At 38.8% G+C, this 23,299-nt stretch overlaps 1 protein-coding gene across 1 annotated transcript; it reads left to right on the top strand.

The window, feature by feature from the left end:
* The first annotated feature begins 28 nt into the window (after nucleotides 1–28).
* Nucleotides 29–21,867, top strand: HMGCR (3-hydroxy-3-methylglutaryl-CoA reductase). Its single transcript, XM_058729469.1, has 20 exons — nucleotides 29–140; nucleotides 5,471–5,658; nucleotides 6,131–6,242; nucleotides 6,519–6,606; nucleotides 7,763–7,847; nucleotides 8,723–8,828; nucleotides 11,431–11,537; nucleotides 11,644–11,760; nucleotides 12,187–12,347; nucleotides 12,467–12,714; nucleotides 12,829–13,007; nucleotides 14,020–14,214; nucleotides 14,804–14,962; nucleotides 15,089–15,246; nucleotides 16,332–16,437; nucleotides 18,460–18,630; nucleotides 18,941–19,081; nucleotides 19,163–19,321; nucleotides 19,758–19,912; nucleotides 20,058–21,867. The coding sequence occupies exons 2-20, from the start codon at nucleotides 5,494–5,496 to the stop codon at nucleotides 20,110–20,112; spliced, it is 2,667 nt and encodes an 888-aa protein (XP_058585452.1). The 5' UTR covers nucleotides 29–140; nucleotides 5,471–5,493; the 3' UTR covers nucleotides 20,113–21,867.
* Nucleotides 21,868–23,299: the final 1,432 nt, after the last annotated feature.

Below are 23,299 nucleotides of genomic sequence, written 5' to 3'. Positions count from 1 at the left end.
CGATCCTCTCTCATTGGTCGCAGGCTCAGCCGGCCCCGAGTGTGCGTAAGCCGAAGGTTCCTTCCGCTTCGCGTCTCCTTTGACTGGAGACAGACGGAGCGCCGGCGCCCCGGTTCGGTGGCCTCTAGTGAGATCGGGAGGTGAGGCGGGCTGTGGCCCCGAAGTGGGGCGGGGGCTGCGGGGAAGCGGGATTAGGGCTGTGTTGATGGCCGTTCTCGGGCTCCGCCTGGCCCTGGAAAGGGGCAACCGGCAGCCCCTGCGGACCTGGCGGGAGCTGCAGTGGTGCCTTTGCGGGTGTGGGGGGCCTGGTCCCTGGGAGGTGTAAGGAGACGCCCTTGAGGCGCGGCTGAGCGGCGGCCGCACCGATGCCAGGGGGGCCTGGGGCCCGGCTGGGCCTGAGGGGCGGGCGGCGGGCTGGCTTCTTCGTGGCTGCCGTCACCATCGGTGGTCTGGCGGGGCGTAGCCGCGTTTGCCAGCCTAGTCCGAAGTAGTCGGTGTGGGCTACGCAGTCACTATCATCCGGGCGGAAAGGGTGCCGGGTCGGGTGACCCCGGAAGCCCCTCGATCCTAGAAATGCTGGGAGTGTGTGCGATGTGTCCCGCCGGCAGGCTCGCGGAGAGGCCTCGAGAAGGACTATCTGGTGCAGGCGTTCACGCCCAGGCGCTGCTGTTCGTCAGCACCTTTCTTTAAAGTGCTGGGAAAGATTTCCGTAAATGCTGCTAACACAGAGCCATGGAAGAACCGTGCATCTGTAGAGATGTGTCTGGTCATTTACAGGAGCCACTAGTTGAGAGAATACGGAGCCCAATGTAGGGACTTGCCCAAGGACTTGAAGGATTCCTCCTCCTTCTTTTTAAAGTTTATTTTGAAGGAGAGAGAGTGCGAGTGGGGTAGGGGCAGAGGGAGAGAGAGAGCGGGGAGAGAGAATCCCAGTCTCTGTCTGCCTTGTCAGCGCAGAACACGATGTGGGTCTGGAATTAACGAACCGTGAGATCATGACCTGAGTGGAAACCAAGAGTTGGAAGCTTAACCAACTCAGCCACCCAGGCGCCCCAAGGATTCTTCTTTTTCTATTCACCTTTCTCCCCTCTTCTCCTTCCTCATTTTTCTTTTTCGTAAGGGGCTTGAGTCTCCTTGGTGCTCATATAATTGAGTCCAAACCTTGTAGATTTTCTGGAATTATTTGGTTTGGATTAGGAATATAGGTTTCAATATAGAATAGGCAATTTCTGCGGTGAGAGACGGCTGATGTACTCCATCTTAAATGGTCATTTGAAATATTTCATGGCTTGGTTGAGGACATGCCACCTTAGACTTCGTCGTGAAAAGTTATAGGAAACATTTTTTTCTCGGCCGTACTAAATAATCATGCATAATTTCAGCATCTCAATATGGAGGATGTATTTTTTGCGTGTGAGTATATTTTACTCTTCATGCAATGAAAGTCGTTTTCTGATTTAGAGGTAATCTAGCAAAAGCCTGTAGTGTACTTTGGGATCGACTGGTTTTTGAGGTCCCGCTTTGTTGTGTTTTTCTAGGATTTGTGATGAACTTGGCAGTAAGTACAAATGGAATTTAGTAACATGAAGGTTAAGAAACTGTGCAAAGATTAATCATTAATATATGAAAACTTGGGTGTGGCGTGAGCATTTCATGATGAAGTGTGTATGTGTGTGTACACCCTCCTTTTGTTCTTGTATGATCTCCTTTTTAAACCGTGGATGGATAACTACATGTGTATCAGTATCTATTTAGGTTTGACCCATATAAAATTGCAGATATTTGAAATTTGACTTTTTTTTAAACCTACACAAGTAGCAGTTTCAGATGGCTCCACATAATACTTGTGTTTGTTCAACAACTTTGGAGCTCTAGCTTAGTAAGTGAATAGAGATGTGACTCATAAAAGCATGTAAGAGAGTTGAATGTAGAATCCTGGTTTCCTGATTTCCAGTATTTTATATATATATATATATATACACATATATGTATATATACGTATATATATATATACACATATATGTATATATACGTATATATATATATACACATATATGTATATATACGTATATATATATATATACACATATGTATATATACGTATATATATATATATACACATATATGTATATATACGTATATATATATATATACACACATATATGTATATATACGTATATATATATATATATATATATATATATATATATATTTATTTATTTACTAGAATACTAGTTTGAGCCGCAGAATGCTAAATCCTTTTGGAACTAAAAATGACTCAGTATAAGACATGATTCTTGCCTTCAAAGAGTCAGAATGTACACAGCAGTTACTTTGAGAGCTGTGTAAGATGGTGTATAATTAGATGCTGGGATGTGTGGCACAGGAGGAATGCAGGGTGGGAGGAAAGAATTAGGGTCGGAGGCCAGAGCATCCTTTTCTGCAGTTGGCCGTGGTAGGTGGTTTCTGTGGTGCATTGGATTGGAGTTTGATGATTCCATTGAATTTAAATGATCTCTTCTTTTGAGGAATCTGTGAAATTTTTGGGGAATACTTCATTGTGCATAGGCAAGGTATACATTGCCTATTTAACTGGTTTGTTTTTTTTTTTAAGTAAAACTTATTTTTGTTACTTCATGGCCTATATAGTGTCCATTGAATTCTCATGGGCTGTCCTGTAGCCTACTTATGACACTTGCAACTGCTGATGAAGGTGGCATTTAACTACTTTGCATAATCACCAGGAAATGGGGAGGATGCCCGTGAGAAATGAGATGGTGTATAATTATATGGTTACTTTTGACACACCTTGTACATTTGATTACTGAGTTTGTATTTCCAAATAGGTGAGATTCTCTGTGTTTGGGGCTGGTTCACAGGATCATGTGTAATTTTTTCCCTGAATGTTGCAAAGATGACTTTACCTAGGAAAGAAATGTCCCAGTATTGAAAATGCTACCATGAAATCTTTTTAAGGGACAACATGATGTACCTAATATATAATTGTGGGTTAATGATGCTAAACTAATTTGTGATCGAATTGGGGTGGCTTTCTGCTAGCAGCTCAGATTTTAATTCAACAGAATTAACTTTTTAATAGTGAAGGATACATTGACTTAATACGGAATAATCTAAGTTGAGAGTGTTTTGGTGGGGAGGGAATGTTGGAAATCATTTTGACGTAGTGTTGAAATGTATTTTTAGTTGATTCATTTTCTGGAACATTGATGCTTGTTGATCCTTTAGACCAGCTTGCAGAGTTTTTGTTTTTTGCTACAAGGATGTTATGTGATAGAAAACTGTCCTGAAAATCTAGGCTCTTAGAAGGCTTTTGGTGTAATGAAGTAGGATGCAAATCTATGATTATTACTCTCCAGTGCTTTAAGTCCAAGTGCCTGCTCATTTAATAGAAACTCTTTTTGTTATTGTTCATTTTCAAAAGCAGTGTATAGACTATAGCCTGTCTTCCCTACTCCATTCCGCTTTCGTATGTTCCCAGAATTCTCTGCTTCAGCCCTTAACTGGGGTGGTGGGGTGGGAGGGGGAGGGCTAGCAGGTGGGCAGTTATATCTGTACCTTGTTGACTTATATTCATTTTTAGGTCTATTTCTTTTTTTTTTTCTTTTTTTTTTTTTAAATTTTTTTTCAACGTTTTTAATTTATTTTTGGGACAGAGAGAGACAGAGCATGAACGGGGGAGGGTCAGAGAGAGAGGGAGACGCAGAATCAGAAACAGGCTCCAGGCTCCGAGCCATCAGCCCAGAGCCTGACGCGGGGCTCGAACTCACGGACCGTGAGATCGTGACCTGGCTGAAGTCGGACGCTTAACCGACTGCGCCACCCAGGCGCCCCTTTAGGTCTATTTCAAGATGTGTCAATAAAATGCATGCTACTGTAGTTTATGAGTTTATTTTCAATTAAGCAGGTATTTGTTGAGCAACCGCTGTATGTGGATGCAAGGTGCTGGAGGATAAAATGCGGAACAAGACTCAGGGAGGAAGTTTGAAAAAGCATGAATAAACACAGGCAGATGCATGCCGCATTTGTAGATCTTAGTGACTGCCAACCTGTTAAAATTGAGACCCCCCCAGGAAGACATGTTATGTTGGAAGCCACTACACACACTCCTATATGTATGGTTCCATGAACCCTAAACTTTTAAGAGATAATACCTAACCCATGCTACATGTTTACCTACAGCTGTTTTTTCTATTTTATTAAAAAATGTTTGTTCTGACTCGCAAAACTGATTTCATGATTTAATTGATCCAATGAAAGATGGTTGCCTGCAGTCAGAAAGCCAGCTGCCCAGCTGGTGGCTGGAGCAGCTGAAATGGAGAGAATGTAGAGTGACACAGTGGGAGATGACATTCAGTAATTACTTTGGTTCCTGAAAACTACTCTTATTTTCTGTCCCTTAGTCCTTAAGGTAGCATATTTAACTTTCTTCTTCTTCATTTGTTGCCATTTAATTTACTGTCTTCAATAAATGAGTCATGTTCTTAGCTGTTACTGTAAACATGAGATTCCTTTGAATTCTTGCTAGTGTGTCAACCAGTAGCCTTACTTTAAAAATCTTAATTTGAAATAGATTTTTATGGGTAATGAAATACGCTTTATTGTAAGCATTAATTTTAGTCTAAGACGTTTTACAAGTTCCTGTATTGGAGACCAGTGACTATCAGATTTTTTAAAAATCACAGTATCGGAATGAACAGAGTTGGCCAGCAAGCATGGGGAAGTTTAGTCATGGTATTCGTTAGATCAGAATTACCTGTATGTTCTATCGGGAATTTTTGAATGTTACAGACATCTACTTTGGCCAGCCATCCTCTTCTTCTGTTACTGTTCTAGCATTTTATTAGCTGTAAAAATGGAAAAAGACTTTTTCTGGTGACAGCAACAGTAGGAAGTTTTATTAAACATCATTTTGCCACTAACAGTATGCCGTGTTTTGAATGGAATGGAAGACTGTAATGGTTCTCTGCCTTTGAGGACAGGCAACAAGTAGATTGGTATTTGCCTTTTGTGTAATTGGAATATGGAGAATGAAGAGGGTGCTAATGCGCATTTTATGTCAGGGAAATTAGAAAACGAACGTGAACAGTTGTTTTTTACTTTTTTTTTCTGTCTCATTGCTCTCCTCCTTAGCTCAGATAATATTGTGGCCCGAGATATTTATTTGGTTTCCTCATAAAAGCTTGAATTCTACAAATTGTAAGAAATAGCTGTTTTTAAGTTGGTTGCTAATAGAAGAATATTTAAGTGTTATGAGTACAAAAGTAATATCAAAGTCCTCATTTTAATTTTATAATTATTTTCCAGCACTAATAAGGAACACTATCAAATAGTATTACTCATATGTATAAGACAGTGTGCCTACAAAAGCAGAGTTTACAATGCAGAATCTTCTTTTCCTAAAAATACAGTGAAATGTGTACTAAGTGTTCACACTTGATATTCCTTCCAGGATCCAAGGATTCTGTAGCTACAATGTTGTCAAGACTTTTCCGAATGCATGGCCTTTTTGTGGCCTCCCATCCCTGGGAAGTCATAGTGGGAACGGTGACACTGACCATCTGTATGATGTCCATGAACATGTTTACTGGTAACGATAAGATCTGTGGTTGGAATTATGAGTGTCCCAAGTTTGAAGAGGTTTGTGAAATTAATTTGATACTGACTAAATTACACTTTCAGTTTCTAAAGAGCCTTTCCTCTTACGAGATCATATAATCAAAAAAGTTCCAAGTAAAATTTTTATCTTAGTGTTCATGAACTTATCTCAAATTTCCATTTACTTACAGTGTTTGGAAACACACTGGAAATACCTTTCTTCATGCCTTTTCTGCATAAAATGAGTGTAATTGACTTTACTTGAGAAAATAATAGCTTAAAGTGATTAACGGAGGAAAATGATGGGCTTTAAACAGTGGATTGTTGAAAAACAGTATTTAATTCTTGATATACATATTTAATATTTTTTATTTGACTTGTATTGTGCCTGTATTTATATTATTGTGACAAATATATAAACTAATGATGCATACAAAATAAAAGTTCTTACATATCGTTGCTTGTTTTAAAAAGTAAAACTGTTGGGATTTTTTTTTCTTGTGTCTTCCAACAGGATGTTTTAAGCAGTGACATCATAATTCTGACAATAACACGATGCATAGCGATCCTGTATATTTACTTCCAGTTCCAGAATTTACGTCAACTTGGATCAAAATATATTTTGGGTAATCATTTTATACATTTAACTTCTTTGTGCTATCAAATTTTTGTCTTGCTATAGAAATACATATTTTTGTTCAAATCCTGTATATGGAAACCTGTGTATTGCTTAAAGTGCTGCTGCATAAATTCAGTGGTTTCCTTATTGGGAGTAAATGTTCTGATAGTTGAGATCTTAATAAACTGGAGAATATAATATTTCTTTCAGAATATTGTATGGGATTATGTTATTTTTATAATAAAGGATGATTTTTTTCTCAGTTTGAGTTTTGTCATTTTAGGTATTGCTGGCCTCTTCACGATTTTCTCAAGTTTCGTATTCAGTACGGTTGTCATTCATTTCTTGGATAAAGAATTGACAGGCTTGAAGTAAGTATTTAAAGCATGAATATACTTTTTTTCCAAGAAACAATGTTAACAATTTTTCTTCTCCAAGTTATAAAGTATTACATACATTTTCAAAAATTTATAGAAAATATGGGGAAAATTTTCATGTAGTCATTTAGCTAATTTAACACCTTTTGGTATTTATCCTTTCCTACCTGTTTTTACACTTAAACAAAAATTCTGAGATCACACTGTATATATTGCTTTGTAACTTCTTTATGCCTAATGATAGTTTATCAACATCTTTGCTTGCCCTTAGTGCTAAACTAAATTATTTCTGAGGAGTTTCTCGTATCCCCCTATGTGAATATATTGTAGGTCATTTACTAAACCCTCTAGGATTCGATTCTTAGTTTATTTAATTTCCTCTATTAATAACACTATGGTGAATGTCTTTGTGGATAAATTTGTGTTCATATTTATTCTAAGAATTTATTCCTAGGTGTGAGACAGTGGCTGTGTAAATTTTTAGGGCTTTTGAGTGCTGTTATTGCCAACTTTCTTTCCAGAAAGCTTGTTAAGTTTATCTTCCACAAGTAGTGACCAAGTAAAAGAAATTACATACATTTCACTTCTTTTCCCCATGCGAATTCAAGGAAACATTTTTCACTTGGATGTTATTTTGCTATAAAATTATCAAAAGGTGTTTCTATGAAAATATATTGACATTTTTAACTTTACAAATAGTTTTTAATTTTGTTTGTTTATTTATTTTGAGAGAGATGGGGGCGGAGAGACAGAGAGAGAAGGAGGGAGAATCCCAAGCAGGCTTTGTGCTGTCAGCACAGAGCCTGATGTGGGGTTTGATCCCACAAACTGAGAGATCATGACCTGAGCAGAAAGCAAGACTTGGATGCTTAACTGAATGAGCCACCCAGGCACCTCAACGTTCTCAACATTACAAATAATTTTAACAAATATTTTTGAGCACTGAGTATGTTTAGCTTTGAGGATGTCACAGGGGAGTGAGTATAAGGTATACCTTATGGACTACAAAAAGGTACCTATACTAAAGAATCATACAGTGTATGGGACAGGGGTTTTGTCTTAGAAAGCTTTTTTTTTTGTCTTAGAAAGTATTTTTAAGCTACATTTTTTCATCTGATGAATGTACCTGATCATCTTGATTTTTTTGCAGTGAAGCTTTGCCCTTTTTCCTACTTTTGATTGACCTTTCCAGAGCAAGTGCACTAGCAAAGTTTGCCCTCAGTTCCAACTCACAGGTAAGTATTATTTTTAAGACACAAATGTCAATATTCTTTTTTTCAGTTTGTTTACATTATTAGGAAAGATTAATAGCTTCTTCACAGTTGAAGATTCAGGAATTGCCCACAGTTTTAATTGTCAGGTCTTAAGACTGGTCTTTTTGGGTACCTAATAACTCAGTTATAATTGCATAGCTTCTGGAATTTGGGATCTCCATTTTCCTATTTGAAGATTTCAGAAATTAAGGTAATATGACTTTTGGATAAGTAAGAGTGTTCCCCGGTGAAACCTATCAGAGAATAGGACAGGATGTAATAGAAGAGAGTCTGAGGATAGATTGATTTCTAAAATTTTGGCATTACCACTTGCATTTTTTTCCATCTAAAGTTTTATCTTGGTGTTCATTAGTCACTGTAAAGAACCTAACATTTTCAGTAATCTTGCATCAGAGTATCTGAGTATAAAGTAGCTTGCCATTCTACCTTGATTATGTATTTGATAACTGTCTCGAATGCTTGAACATGTTGACGAGAGTATGATTTAGGTTTCGTAGTATTAAGGTCTTAAAAAATTTGCAATTAAGAACTGTCAATTGTAGCCAATATAAAATGTTGTAGTGTTTCATTATGTGGTATTTAGATGGCAGGATTGACACACCACCTCAAAGGACTCCTCCCAAGAAGTATCTCACCCAGTGGAAAGGGAAAGCAGGGCCCTGGATTTGACATTTTTTAATCCTTTGCACCTGCAATGCCTGTTAGTGGTATTATATTGTTTATTTTACTCTTTGTATAGCACATTCGCTTTTAACAGAGGCCTTAGGATGCTCTCTGACTTTTTCCAAAGTTACTTTGAATCTTACCCTCATTGATATGTACGGTCTGTGTTTTAGGATGAAGTGCGGGAAAATATCGCTCGTGGAATGGCAATTTTAGGTCCCACGTTCACCCTTGATGCCCTTGTAGAATGTCTTGTGATTGGAGTTGGAACCATGTCAGGTTTGTAAGAGATTTTTAATGTTTTTTAAACTAAGTTTGTAGATGAAGGGAAAAAAGAACGTCTGAGATTACATTGGTTATTCTTTTTTCTTAAAAAGATTTTTTTTGTTGTTTATTTTGAGAGAGAGAGAGAGAGAGAAAGTGTGTGCATGCAAGTGGCGGAGGGTTAGAGAGAGGAGAAGGGAGAGAGAATCCCAAGCAGGCTCTGAGTTGTCAGTGCAGAGCTCAACTTGGTGCTCGATCCCATGAACCATGAGATCATGACCTGAGCTGAATCCAAGAGTCGGAACTTAACTGACTGAGCCAGCCAGGTATCCCTGCATTGGTTATTCTTAAGTTCTGACTTTTAAAAGTGTGACATTATTCTTAAAAGGTTTTAACTGAATGAATATGTGGATTTATCTGACCTTAATGTCTGACTGCTTTTGTGAAAACTTAGTAGCAGGTTAGTGATACTTAGTTTTCACGATTGCTACCTTCTGTTTCTGTACTCCACCCTTTTGCTGATTTTGTGGTGTTTATTTTTTGCTTAGTTTTTAACCAAGATTGTATTCTATGCTTCATCTTAGCCAAAAGGCCGAGAAGCAATAACCAAGATTGTATTCTAAGGCTCATCTGGGGCACCTTCCAGTGCACCTGCCCAGACTAAGTTAGTGATTTGGTTCCTTGTGGGTTTTGTTTTTGTTGGTTTTTTGTTTTTTTGTTTTTTTGGTTCTTTGTGTTTTTATTGTCCTGTAGGAGACAGTGCAAGTGTCAGAAGTGGGCCAGATGTAAGTTAGGTCCACCTAATAGGCTGGTTGGCAAGATTTAATCAGATGGTATGCAGTACATCTTAGCGAGTACCTAGCATTGATCTCAACACGTTTCTTAATCCTTAATTAGATAGTAGAGAATTAGATGTTAAATATCAAACACAGGATGGAAGTTGTGGCCTGGCCTGGCCTGGAAATTTGCCAGAGTGAATATATCATGCTGTTGTTGTGAAGATTTCCTAATCATTAAAACTAGACTTTATGGCTTCCTCAGGGAGCTACCCTTAGTAATGACAGTTGCAATGACAGGTGCCTGAGTGCCCTGGATAAGGGGCTTCATTCTTCACAGGTAAATTATCTAGCTTTTATGAAAGCAGTTGGTTGTCGTTACTTTTTTAGTCCAGGGCTTGTCACTTGGTAGTATGTTAAATACATGTTTCTTCTTTCTGAGAGTAAATTTATTATTTATTGTTTTTTAATCTGTCATTCAACATTTAGCAAGGAAGTATTTTTAAAAAATATTTTTTATTTATTTGTTTAAAAAAAATGTTTTTAATGTTTATTTTTATTTTTGAGAGAGAGAGACAGAGTGCGAGTGGGGGAGAGGCAGAGAGAGAGAGGGAGACACAGAACCCGAAGCGGGCTTCAGGTTCTGAGCTGTCAGCACAGAGCCTGATGCGGGGCCTGAACCCACAAGCCACGAGATCAACATCCGACTCTGGCTCAGGTCATGATCTTGCACCTTGTGGGTTTAGGCCCTGCGTTGGGCTCTGTTCTGACAGCTCAGAGCCGGGAGCCTTCTTTGGATTCTGTGTCTCCATCTCTCTGCTCCTCCTCTGCTCACACTCTGTCTCCTCTAAAATAAATAAACAATAAAAACATTTTTTTAAATAAAACAAAAGTACTTAAAAATACAATATGTGTTTTTGGTCTATTATTTAGTCATATGATCTGTTTAGAATTCAAAAATAAAATAGACTGTTGAGTTTTTTGTTATTCTAGTTAGCAGTTTTATAGGAAGAGGAAATGATTTTTTTATTTACATTTCAAAACATTTTTATATTTAATATGAGTGACATCAGAAATATGTTTTATATTCAAGTTTATTTGTAAAGTTGAAGGAATAGGATTTGGTAATCAAAGGTATTTTTCGGCTCTATAATTCTGCTAACCTTCTGTTTGGGACATATACCACGTGATACCTTAAACATTTTGTAATGGAACATTTGTTAATTTTGGATCTTGAGTTGCCTTTTTGCATTATTTAATTTTTCAAACAGATCCATGAAATTCATCAAAATTATAAGAACAGCAATAGCCATGATAGAGGTTGTACTGAAATTAGAGTTCATTTAGTGCACATAAAGTATTTATTATGATACTGAATCGGGAATGGCATAACTGGCAGTATGTTTTACTTTAATCAAAAGTAAATCAAAAGTAAATCCACAGGTGAATTGCTTTTCTGGCAAAGAGTGGAATTGGATCCAGACTGTGGGAGGTTGACTCATCAGAATAGCCTGGCCTTGTTAATCCCTATTTCAAAACTGATTGCTACCCTTTGATAAAAGGGGATTATCATATGTAAATTAAATACAATGACTGTGCCTGGCATTGTGATGTTGGAGACCTGGGAGGAGACAAGTTCTTTTCCCGAGAGGGAGTTATTCCTGTTCTAATGCTTGGTATCACCTTGGAGTTCCTCATTTCTTTTTCCAGTAGATAGGAAAGAGTTTAATATACTAATGTTTTCTTGTATTTGTCTACCTAGAGGAAAGGTCCCTGTGATGTATGTAGCATCAAAAATATAGGTACTTTACTAATTATACATTTAATTTTTCTCTAACCAGGGGTGCGTCAACTTGAGATTATGTGCTGCTTTGGCTGCATGTCAGTTCTTGCCAACTACTTTGTGTTCATGACTTTCTTCCCAGCTTGCGTTTCCTTGGTTTTAGAGGTAAGAGCTGTTCTTAAGGCATTAGTAGAAGAGTAATGTTTCTCATCAAATCTGTTCACTTAAATAGAATCAGTACCTTCTAATGTAACACTGGTTTACTTTGTAGCTTTCTCGGGAAAGCCGTGAGGGTCGTCCGATTTGGCAGCTGAGCCATTTTGCTCGAGTTTTAGAAGAAGAAGAAAATAAGCCAAATCCTGTTACTCAGAGAGTTAAGATGATTATGGTAATTTCATAGTTTTCTTTTCCCTTCTGTATTTTCAGTTCCAGTGTTCCATATGTTCTGTTCATATGTTCTGCTTTTTGATTTTTTTTCTCCTTCCTGTTATCTTTCTACATTTTTTGTCTCTTTCATTGATGTTCCTCTTTCTTTTTTTTCCTTGTCTCTCATTTCTTTGAGGCTCCTGGTGTCTCACCCCTAAACAGATGTTTTAAATTCCTTTGCTTTACTTCTCTTTGCAAACCTGTTTTTTTGCAACGTTTTCAGTAGTTTAGTAGGCCACTACTTTAGTCCCAGAGCAAGTGCAGGGCTTTCTTTTCATGCTGGGGGGAGACCATGAAAGATGGTGTCTGGCTATCCAGTTGCTAAGGATGAGAAGTTTAAGTGGCATTGATATGCAGAGGATATATAATTTATAACATTTTATTTCAGTCTCTAGGCTTGGTTCTTGTTCATGCGCACAGTCGCTGGATAGCTGATCCTTCACCTCAAAACAGTACGGCAGAAAATTCTAAGGTTTCTTTAGGATTGGATGAAAGTGTGTCCAAGAGAATTGAACCAAGTGTTTCCCTCTGGCAGTTTTATCTCTCTAAGTAAGTTACCTGAGACCTGCTTTGTTGTGTATTAATCATAGTAGTCTATGTTACTAAAAGTTTAGGTTGTACCATTTTAATTTCTGAGTAATAACTTTAATTTCCTTTCTTTTATTTAGAATGATCAGCATGGATATTGAACAAGTTATTACCCTTAGTTTAGCTCTCCTTCTGGCTGTCAAGTACATCTTCTTTGAACAAGCTGAGACAGAATCTACACTCTCATTAAAAAACCCTATCACATCTCCTGTAGTGACCCCCAAAAAAGTCCCAGATGATTGTTGTAGACGTGAACCTATACTGGTCAGAAATAGCCAGAAATTCCATGCAGTGGAGGAAGAGACCAGGATAAACAGAGAAAGAAAAGGTGATTTCTTGTTCTCTTTATTTTCCATGTTTCCAATACTGATTTGTTCAGAAGCTGAGTTCGTTTTAAAACGTATGTTCACTGTTGTGAGATTTCGTTTGATTTCTTGAACAGTTGAGGTCATAAAACCCTTAGTGGCAGAAACTGACACCTCCAGCAGAGCTACATTTGTTGTTGGTAACTCTTCCTTACTTGATACTTCACTGGAACTTGAGGCACAGGAACCTGACATTGAACTTCCCATCGAACCTCGGCCTAATGAAGAATGTCTACAGATACTTGGGAATGCAGAGGTGAGGAAAATAAAGTTAATTCAAGCTTTGTATCTTTTTGCTTTTTTTAAGAAAGGAAGGAAGGAAGTTCTTGCTACTGAGTACTTAAGTTCTGGGCACCGTGTTATGTGGTTTGCAGGTAGTGGTCTTTTTTATTCCCCACAACTTTGTGAGATAGTTGGAATTACCTCCATTTTTCAGATGAGAAAGAGAAAGCTGAGGCTCCAGGAGGCGTATTTCCCAAAGTAATACATTATTTAGGAAATGGAAAAGCAGAGATCAAGAGTCCAAGATTTACTGACTCAAGAGACAGTGCTCTTTACCCTTTACTACCGTTTGCCAGAGAGATGAGCCACTACTCTATTCTCATGTGTGTTGGGGCCTAGAAAAGGTTTCATTCAAAAACGAGCTTCAAAGACAGAAGAAAAGTTTTTTGTTTTGTTTTCTTTTTGGTTTGCTTTTTAATAAGCTTCATGCTCACCAGACGCTTGTTTTCCTTTCTGACATCTGAGAGGGTATTCTGCCTACACGGCCGTAGGAGTTAATTCATGCTTTAGTGTGACTTTGTGTTCCATCCGTATCTGCTTAATCATTCCTAATTTATGTGCACATGAGTGAGAGTAGCATCATGTTTGTTTTTCTTTCACTTTCCCTCATTCCTATTAACATGTGTGCCAATTTTTGAACTGTTTTGCTGTATACAGAGTTACCAAAACTTAGAGGGTGGCCATCAGAATCTTAATTGTGGTTTTGTTTTTGTTTTTTTTTTCTATGAACTTCCCTTGCAAAATTTGGTGTTTTGGTTTTACATTTGTTTAGGGTCACATTTTTATAGAGAATTTGCTTTCATTTTGATACTCTTATTTCCATTCAAATCATCTTTAGAACTCAAAAGTTCTTTGGGTTCTCCTCTACTGAGCATTGTTTGTATTAAATGGTGTATTTGTTATGAAGAATACGAAGTGCACTTCAAATTTTTTGTCATCCCCCTCCCACAACTCCTTCCCATTTTTTTTTTTTTTCATTTCTTTAGAAAGGTGCAAAATTCCTTAGTGATGCTGAGATCATCCAATTAGTTAATGCTAAGCATATCCCAGCTTACAAGTTGGAAACTCTGATGGAAACCCATGAACGAGGTGTATCTATTCGCCGACAGTTACTGTCCAGAAAACTTCCAGAGCCTTCTTCTCTCCAGTATCTACCTTACAGGAACTATAATTACTCCTTGGTATGTTTTCTTGATTTGAGAAAGTTTGCTTTTGTAGCTTTTTAGTCTTGTAGCTTTAGTCTTCAGCTTTTTAGTCTTTTCTTTTTTTGTTTTTTAATTTTTTTTTTAATGTTTATTTCTGAGAGAGGGAGAGAGAGCACAAGCAGGGGAGGGGCAGAGAGAGAGGGAGACAAAATTGGAAACGGGCTCCAGGCTCTGGGCTGTCAACACAGAGCCTGACGCAGGGCTCGAACTCACAAACCGTGAGATCATGACCTGAGCCGAAGTCGGACGCTTAACCAACTGAGCCACCCAGGCGCCCCTAGTCTTTTTCTTGACAGGTCTTTTGTATGTACATAATTTTATAAAACATTTGTTAAATCACTTCACTGTAATTTTGTATTCTGCTTATGATTATAGGTCCTAGAAATTCAAAATATTTTTCCTGTTGTTTATAGTCATTGTCAATGACTTTTGTACTTTTAAATACTTACAAGGAGTAGATAAAAATGTTGAAAAATAAAGGGTTATGTTTGAAAACAGTTATGGATGAGAAGGGCTGTGTATTTGTGATAGCAATTTTCACTCAGTACCTGACTTTCCCTTTTAGGTGATGGGAACTTGTTGTGAGAATGTTATTGGATATATGCCCATCCCTGTTGGGGTGGCAGGACCTCTGTGCTTGGATGGAAAAGAATACCAGGTGCCGATGGCGACAACAGAAGGTTGTCTTGTGGCCAGCACTAACAGAGGCTGCAGAGCAATAGGTGTAAGTAGGCATTTCTGTATTTGCCTGTTTTAAGATATGCACTAGGCCAGGCAATGAGAAGAGAACTGGGGCCAAGCAGAAGTGTTTTCAGGATTAACATGTGCTTCCGTAACGTCCTCTGCATAGCTTGGTGGAGGTGCCAGCAGCCGAATCCTTGCAGATGGGATGACCCGTGGCCCAGTGGTACGTCTCCCCCGTGCTTGTGACTCCGCAGAGGTGAAGGCCTGGCTGGAGACACCTGAAGGGTTCACAGTGATAAAGGAGGCTTTTGACAGTACTAGCAGGTGTGTGTGGGGTTTGTATACGCATTTATGTTTATTTCAGAGCCGGTGTCATCTTCTGTGATCGCTAAACATAACTGTTGACATACTGCCTGCTTCAAGTGACATACCAAAATCTGAACTTTAAGTCCATTTATTCAAAATGAGTAATATTTATCCTTGGGGCAGAGTGTTGGTCCAAATGAATACCTCCAGAGGAGTAAATAGGGAAAAATAGTATGAGCTAGTAAGTTTGTGTGTTGGTTTTATAAGACTCAGGGTGTTTTTGTTTTTTGGGTTTTTGGTTTATTTAGTTTTTTGTTTTGTTTTTTGATGTGTATTCATTTTTGAGAGAGAGACAGAGGGTGAGTCATTTTTGACAGAGAGAGAGAGAGAGACAGACAGAGGGTGAGCAGGGGAGGGGCAGAAAGAGAGGGAGACACAGAATCCAAAGCAGGCTCCAGACTCTGACCTGTAAGCACAGGGCCTGATGTGGGGCTCAAATTCACTAGCCATGAGATCATGACCTGAGCTGAAGTTGGACGCTTAACGGATTGAGCCACCCAGGTACCCCTATTTTGGTTTTTTTGTTTGTTTCAGTTTTTATTTAAATGTTAGTAAGTTAACATATAGTTGTAATACTGGTTTCAGAAGTAGAATTCATCACTTATAATACCCAAGGCTCATCAGAAGTGCCCTCCTTAATGCCCACCCCCCCACCCACTTCTCTCCATCAGCCCTCAGTTTGTTCTTCATGAAGAATCTCTAGGGATTCCTGGGTGGCTCAGTCAAGTGTCAGCTCTGGATTTTGGCTCAGGTCATGATCTCATGGCTTGTGAGATTGAGCCCGAGTCAGGCTCTGTGCCAAATAGCTGGAGTCTGCTTGGGACTCTCTCTCCCTCTCTCTCTGACTCTCCCCGACTCGTGTGCACATGCACTGTCTCTCTCTTTCTCAAAACAAATAATAAACATTAGAAAAGAAAAAGAATGAAACAGTTGAATTAGTAATCTCCATGAGTATTCTCTTATGTGTAAAATCAGCTAAAGTAGATTTTTAAGATAACTTGTATCTTCTTAACAAAATAAAAAACATTCACTTTTGTTTATAGATTTGCACGTTTACAGAAACTTCATATGAGTATGGCTGGTCGCAACCTTTATATCCGTTTCCAGTCCAGGTCAGGTGATGCCATGGGGATGAACATGATTTCAAAGGTGAGCCTAGTAGACTATAATAGAGTTTGTAAGACTGAATGCCCCAGGGGAGGGGAACTGGGTATCAGGGAGGTAAGAGTGGGGAGTAGACTCACTGTATATGTCCTCCTGTATTTTTGAATTTGGTGCCGTGTACACATACTACTTATTCAAAGTGTTCATTGATGGGAAGATTTTTATTGAAAGCTAAATCTTGATTCATATAACTTATCGGGCACTTATTGGCTCTGATATATTTTTGTATTTGATATGTTTAATTTAGATGGAGTATTATGCATGTTCTGGGCCTACTCAGAAGGGGTGGGAGGATTCTTGGGGTTACTGCTCCTTGGCTTTGTCCTATAAACTTTGAAAGCATACCTCTTTTAGAGACCTCAAGACTTGTATTTAAGAGGCCAAGTTCTTGTATGTAATCCATTTATCTCCTTATAAGAATATTGTGTATGGTTTACATTTTATTCTACTGATGTTTTCTTATTTACAGATACTATTTTTTATTTACAAATATTCACAAATGTAAAATGTTAAAGTCAATTAGGTTAGCAAGATTTATTTTGTAGTTTAACCAGAGAGAGAAGAGGGGGGAATAATGACTAAAAACTTAAGTTTTGAAAGTTGCCGATAAATAGTATAGTGGTTCCTCAAAAAATTAAAAATAGAATTATGATCCAGCAATTCCACTTCTGGGTATTTACCCAAAAGAGTTGAAAACTAGGTTTCAGAGACTTATTTGTGCCCCTCTGTTCATAGCAGCAGCATTCACAGTAGCGGAGAGGTAGAAACAACCCAAGTGTTCATGGACAGATGAATGGATGAATAAAATGTTGTGTGTACATATAATGAGATATTATTAAACCCTAACAAAATAGGAAATTTTGACATGCTGAATGAACCTTGAGGTTCACTTGCTAAGTTAAATAATCCGGCTAACAAAAAAGACAAATACTATGCGAATTCACACTTGCGAAGTACCTAGATTAAATTCATAGAGACAGAAAGGGGAAGGGTAGTTGCTAGGGGCTGAGGAGAAAGGGAAATGGGGAGTTATTTAATGGGTTTGGAGTTTCAATTTTGCAAGACAAAAGATTTCTGGAGATTGGCTGTACCGACAGTGTGAATGGACTTAACCCTGATGAACTGTACACTTGAAAATAGTTAAGATGGTAACTTCTATGTTATATGTATTTTACCACAGTTGAAACAGTTTTTTTAATTGCCAGTTAGTATGTTGGGCTACTGAGATACGCGTTAACTGAATTAATTTCACTTAAATTGGAAGTCTTGTTTACAGTTTTGTAAGGTAAATCCCAATGACTTTCCATTAACGACAGGATTTACTTTTATGTCTGACTTCTCTTTGCAGACTTGCTAACTTGGGTTTTTAGGTAACAATTTAATAACTAGAAGAGAGAATTTATTACTTGTTGATCATGGGTTGAGTTACTCACTACCAGTGACATGATGATGAGTATTATATTCTCACTGAATATTTTTTAATTCATTTTTTAATTTTACTATTCTCATTATTTCTCATCTACATCCTGTTTACCCGTGACTATGAAGAACTTTGTTTTCATTCTTAGAAGGAAACATAGGAGTCTTATTTCTTTTCTTTTAATGTTTATTTATTTTTGAGAGAGAGAGACACACATAGTGTAAGCAGGGGAAGAGCCGAGAGAGAGGGAGACACAGAATCTGAAGCAGGCCCCAGGCTCTGAGCTGTCAGTACAGAGCCTGACGCAGGGCTCAAACTTACAAGCGGTAGATCATGACCTGAGCCAAAGTCAGACACTTAATCCACTGAGCCACCCAGGCGCCCCCATAGGAGTCTATTTCTGACTGAGAAGTTAGTCACTGTGATGGTTAACGAAACTATTATTTTATGTTCACTTCCTTTGAAGTATATTATATTTAGAAATATTGTAGTGATTGTGTTTATAAGTATTAGTATTACTAGATACAGATAAAGCCTCTGATCTATCAATAACTTTGTACATTTTAATTTTGTTGTGTTGTTGACAGGGCACAGAGAAGGCACTTTCGAAACTTCATGAGTATTTCCCTGAAATGCAGATTCTAGCAGTCAGCGGTAACTATTGTACTGACAAGAAACCTGCTGCTATAAATTGGATAGAGGGAAGAGGGAAGTCTGTGGTTTGTGAAGCTGTCATTCCAGCCAAGGTTGTCAGAGAAGTGAGTGATTGGATGATCATTTTATTTTGTAAATTGGTTTAAAAATTGGGAAAGGAATATTAACATTCTAAGTGAAGTTTAACATATGGACGTACGTGTTATGTTAAAGATGATTGTGGGATCACATCTTGCCCACCTGTGTATGGTATTCACAGGAACAAGCTTTACTGATACTCTTCACTGAGGACAAGGCCTCAGTGGGGCCGTATCTAAACTCTGTTGGTTTCCGGAGGACAGAAAGATAGAGCTGGGTCACATGCCCTGAGTCTTCTGGGAGAACATGTAAAATGTGCACAACTCTGTTTGCTAGGTATTAAAGACGACTACGGAAGCTATGATTGAGGTCAACATTAATAAAAATCTGGTGGGCTCTGCCATGGCCGGGAGCATTGGAGGTTACAACGCCCATGCGGCGAACATCGTAACCGCCATCTACATTGCCTGTGGACAGGTGAGGGCTCCAGCCTCTCCTTCTCTTGTCTTGGGTTGTTCTAAGTTGAGAGAAGTTTTATACTTCTTTTTATTTTTTCAGGATGCAGCACAGAATGTTGGTAGTTCAAACTGTATTACTTTGATGGAAGCAAGCGGCCCCACGAATGAAGATCTATATATCAGCTGCACCATGCCGTCTATAGAAATAGGAACTGTGGGCGGTGGGACCAACCTGCTCCCTCAGCAAGCTTGTTTGCAGGTATGACGCCTCAGCCCCAAAGCCTGGTGACCTCAGGCCAGTTCTGACTCGCTGGGATTCTGTTTCTGCCTGACACCCCATGTCACTCAGCTGTATTTTAGCTGGTCTTGTCATTCTTCTGCTTCTCACCAGCCTAACCCATTGTGTCGAAGCAAGCATGTTGAGACATGTGCTTAGTAAAATGAGAAGTTAGATTAAGAGAGTAAATGAATGTCCATCTATTCTGATTAAGTGCCCTGCAGACCAGGCTGTGGATGTTATGTTAACTATGGTGCATGTTATTGTGAGTACTGGCTGTCAAATCTTGGAGATTGTATACTTCTGGAATCCGTTCTATTCTGATGCCATTGTAGTTGCCCTTATTTTAGCTGATAGAGAAGGAAGTTGTTGCCATGAGTTTAAGGGCGAGTCCCGCTGTGTCTCTCCCTGGCTGCAGATGCTAGGTGTTCAAGGAGCATGCAAAGACAACCCTGGGGAAAATGCCCGGCAACTTGCCAGGATCGTGTGCGGTACAGTAATGGCCGGGGAATTGTCACTGATGGCAGCGTTGGCAGCCGGACATCTTGTCAAAAGTCACATGATTCACAACAGGTAAGACTTACAGATTTACTTAACATGTTTTCCTGTACTTAAAAATGCAGTACAAAAAACCTACTACTCACAGACAATAGTCTTAACTTAAAATTCTGCATTCGTGATATTTTATATATTCCTGCTTTGTCTTTTTCTGCCATAGGTCAAAAATAAATTTACAAGACCTCCAAGGAACTGGCACTAAGAACGCTGCTTGAATAGTCTGACAGATCTGAACTGAAACACGGGCATTGGGTTCTAAAGGACTAACATAAAATCTGTGAATTAAAAAGCTCAGTGCGGTGTTATGTTGAGGATGAATAGACATGATCTGTGAGGTGACTGCTTGGTGTTTGGCTCTTTCAGGGATCCTTCTTTCCATGCACATTTCTCGGATCTGAAAATAGTATATTGCTTTATGTGCTGTGCTCTCTGGAAGGAAAGATCTCAACATGGATATCATGCTCTGAACATCATAGATTGTAACCTACAGCTCACTTCTGAAAGAGAATACAAGATGGAAACAAGTGTTTTCTTTTGATGAGATCCATGGAGTTCGTGGTGATCAGTGTGAGATTGACCCTTCTCTCCATCCTCCCCTCTCTCCTGGTTGAAAATGGAGTTTTAAATTATACTGTAGCTGACAAACTGATTTCATAATTAATTTATTGAGTCTGGGTTATAGAACTTAAATAAGAGCTAAGTTTATTTTTTGTAAACTAATAATTCATTTGGTGCTGGTCTATTTTGATTTCTTTTTGGGTAGCCATTGTGATTCTTCAGAAGGGGACCTACTTTCTTCAAGGGAAGAATTACTCTTATTCCCAAACTACTGAATAATGTGCTAAGCAGTGCTAATAGTTCTCTGTCAAGAAAACAAATCACTGCATTCATCTCTGTAGGCTGTTTGTTCAGAGAGGCCTCTTGTCTAAATATAAATGTCTGTCTAGATTGCTAGAACATTTCTTGTAGCGTAAGGCTTTAAAGAAACAAGAGTTTTGCACTCTTTAAATATACGAGAGCCCTTAATATTGCTTAGACAAAGGGGACTCTCTTTATCAAGAACGTACAAGTCTGACCTCTCAGAGCTCAGAGGTTGGAAAACACAGGCTTGAAAAAAATGCCGTTTCTCTAAGCCAACTTTAATTTCTTAAAAGACTTCAATTTATTTAGCTGAAAAATCTAGGTGGTTTTTTTGTAAAGAACTGTATCAAATCTGTATATGTTGTAATAAAACTTCTTATGCTAGGAGTTTATTGAAAGTGTTCAAGAAATAAATAAAAATCAACTTGTATACTGATAAGACACTCTAAGCTTGGGCCAGAAAACAGAGTTGTTTAATGTTGTCCAGGAAACCCTGGCTTGCCTTTCAAGCCCAGTGAAAGGGAAAGTCAGCTTTCAGAGCCAGTGAAGGTGCCACATGAATGGCCCTGGAGGAGCGTACTTTGTTCCTGTGGCCAGGAGGTTGGTGACCAAAACATTCACACAAGGCTCTTTGGATAGACCCATAAAGGCTCTTTGCTTCCTCAGGGGGTCAGCAGAGTTGTTGAATCTTAACGTTTTTTTAATGTACAAGTTTTGTATAAATAATAAAGAACTCCTTATTTTATATTACATCTAATGTTTCAAGTGTTGGTCTTGGAGAGAGAAGATGGACTCTGAAGAACATTCCAGTAATGCCGTGGCAGCATGGAGAGCCTCTGAGTGATTGTGTCTGCATTACTGTTGTGGAAGATTGACCTTTGCTGTTGTATGTAAAGTTTAAATTGCTTCCGTTGTGACTTGCAGCCAGTGACTTCTTATTTATCCGAACTTTTCATGGAAGTGGCAGTGAAAAGTGTGAGTCTTCATTCTGGTGACTGTAACCAATATTGTCTTGCTAAATGAATGTTTTGTATAATTACTAAATTGTATACATTTTGTTATACTTTTTTCCCAGTTCCAGTAAATTATGAAAAGGAGGTTAATATTGATTAATGTAAGCAGTAACCTTTTTTTGTTTGGACTGACCGTTGGCCTGAGGCCTGAAAGCTTGAAAGTCAGGCCAGAGTGGTAACCTAAATACTCCCACTGGGTGTCCCATGACCATTTATTATTCTTCGTCATATGCTCCAATTCCTACAGCATTAATGGCAGGCCAGTGTTGTATGTGCATTACATTACTTTCTTTATACTTAAGAGAGTTTGATTAGTTCGGATTGATCTCCTAGCTGGACCATTTTTGGATATTGGGAATGTGAGGGTTAGTTGAGAGGAATGGGGCATAAAGATTAGGCAGCCAAAACCAAATGGCCATTGTACATTTCAGCTGTATCAGCTGACTGGGGGAGTAGAGTTTAGCAAAGCTGAAGTTGGCCTCTTTCAAGGCTGATTGCTATTTACTTGGAATTGTTGATTGCCCTTCTGCTATAGTTGGAGGTGAAAGGGGAGTACGAATCACTTAAGTACCAAGGCCCAGATGCTAGAAAATCAGTTTGAATTTTTTTTCCTGAAAATGACATGTGATCACTTGTAAGGTCAAAGCCCTCCAGAGTGAAGCAGGCTGGACAGGTGACCGTGGAGAGTTTTCAATGCCCTTATCTACTGGGTGATGGATGAGCAGTGAGCTGCATGTGGCAGGACAGGATTTTTTCCTCATCTTAGGATAGAGAATTAAATTCAAAGGAACATCCTAAGAGGACACAGAACAGCAAAACACATCAAATACAAATCCACTGTGTGCAGAAGGTTGAAATAAGGGTGGCAAAGTCATTATAGAATTGTTTTGAAGACTAATATTTTTCAAAAACTATGTTATGGATAAGACTTGAATTTATTGATAATGAACTTTGCCCAGTCAGCAAAAATAATGAATGGATAACCTCTACACTGGAAGTCGAGAGAGCATGGCAAATGATTTAGTTTACAATTGCATTTGAACAGATTACCTTTTCATTGTGATGTACATGGAACACTCCACCCCCTTGTTTTCCTTTCCTTCCTGAGCAAGTTTGATGGGAGGCATGGGTACCGGATTGTCACAGAACACGTGAACAGTTCTCAAGCAGCTGCTCCCTAAGGCCAATAGAAGAGCCCTGGGTAACGGCTGGATTTAGGAGGTAGAGCATGAGAGTGTTCTCATCCAGTGCTTCTCCAACTTGAGTGTGCAGCACACTCACCTGGAGGACTTGTCCGTACAGAGTGCCGGGCCCCACCCCCGGAGTTTCTGATCCCCTTGGTCTGGGGTGGGGCCAGAACATGACAGTTACCTTGCAGCTGCTGCTGCTCTACCAGTCTTGGATTTCAGTATGAGGTACCTGGTATTCCTGTGAACGTGAGAGTATTAGCATATTGTTTATTCAGAAGCACATGGTTGGAAAACACCTATGGAGAGACCAAGTGCCAGTCAGTGAGACTTAATTAGAA

The sequence above is a fragment of the Neofelis nebulosa genome, chromosome 1 (genome assembly GCF_028018385.1).
Source record: "Neofelis nebulosa isolate mNeoNeb1 chromosome 1, mNeoNeb1.pri, whole genome shotgun sequence".
NCBI lineage: Eukaryota > Metazoa > Chordata > Mammalia > Carnivora > Felidae > Neofelis > Neofelis nebulosa.
Note: the sequence above shows the minus strand (reverse complement) of the source record. Positions and strands in the feature narration are given on the sequence as shown.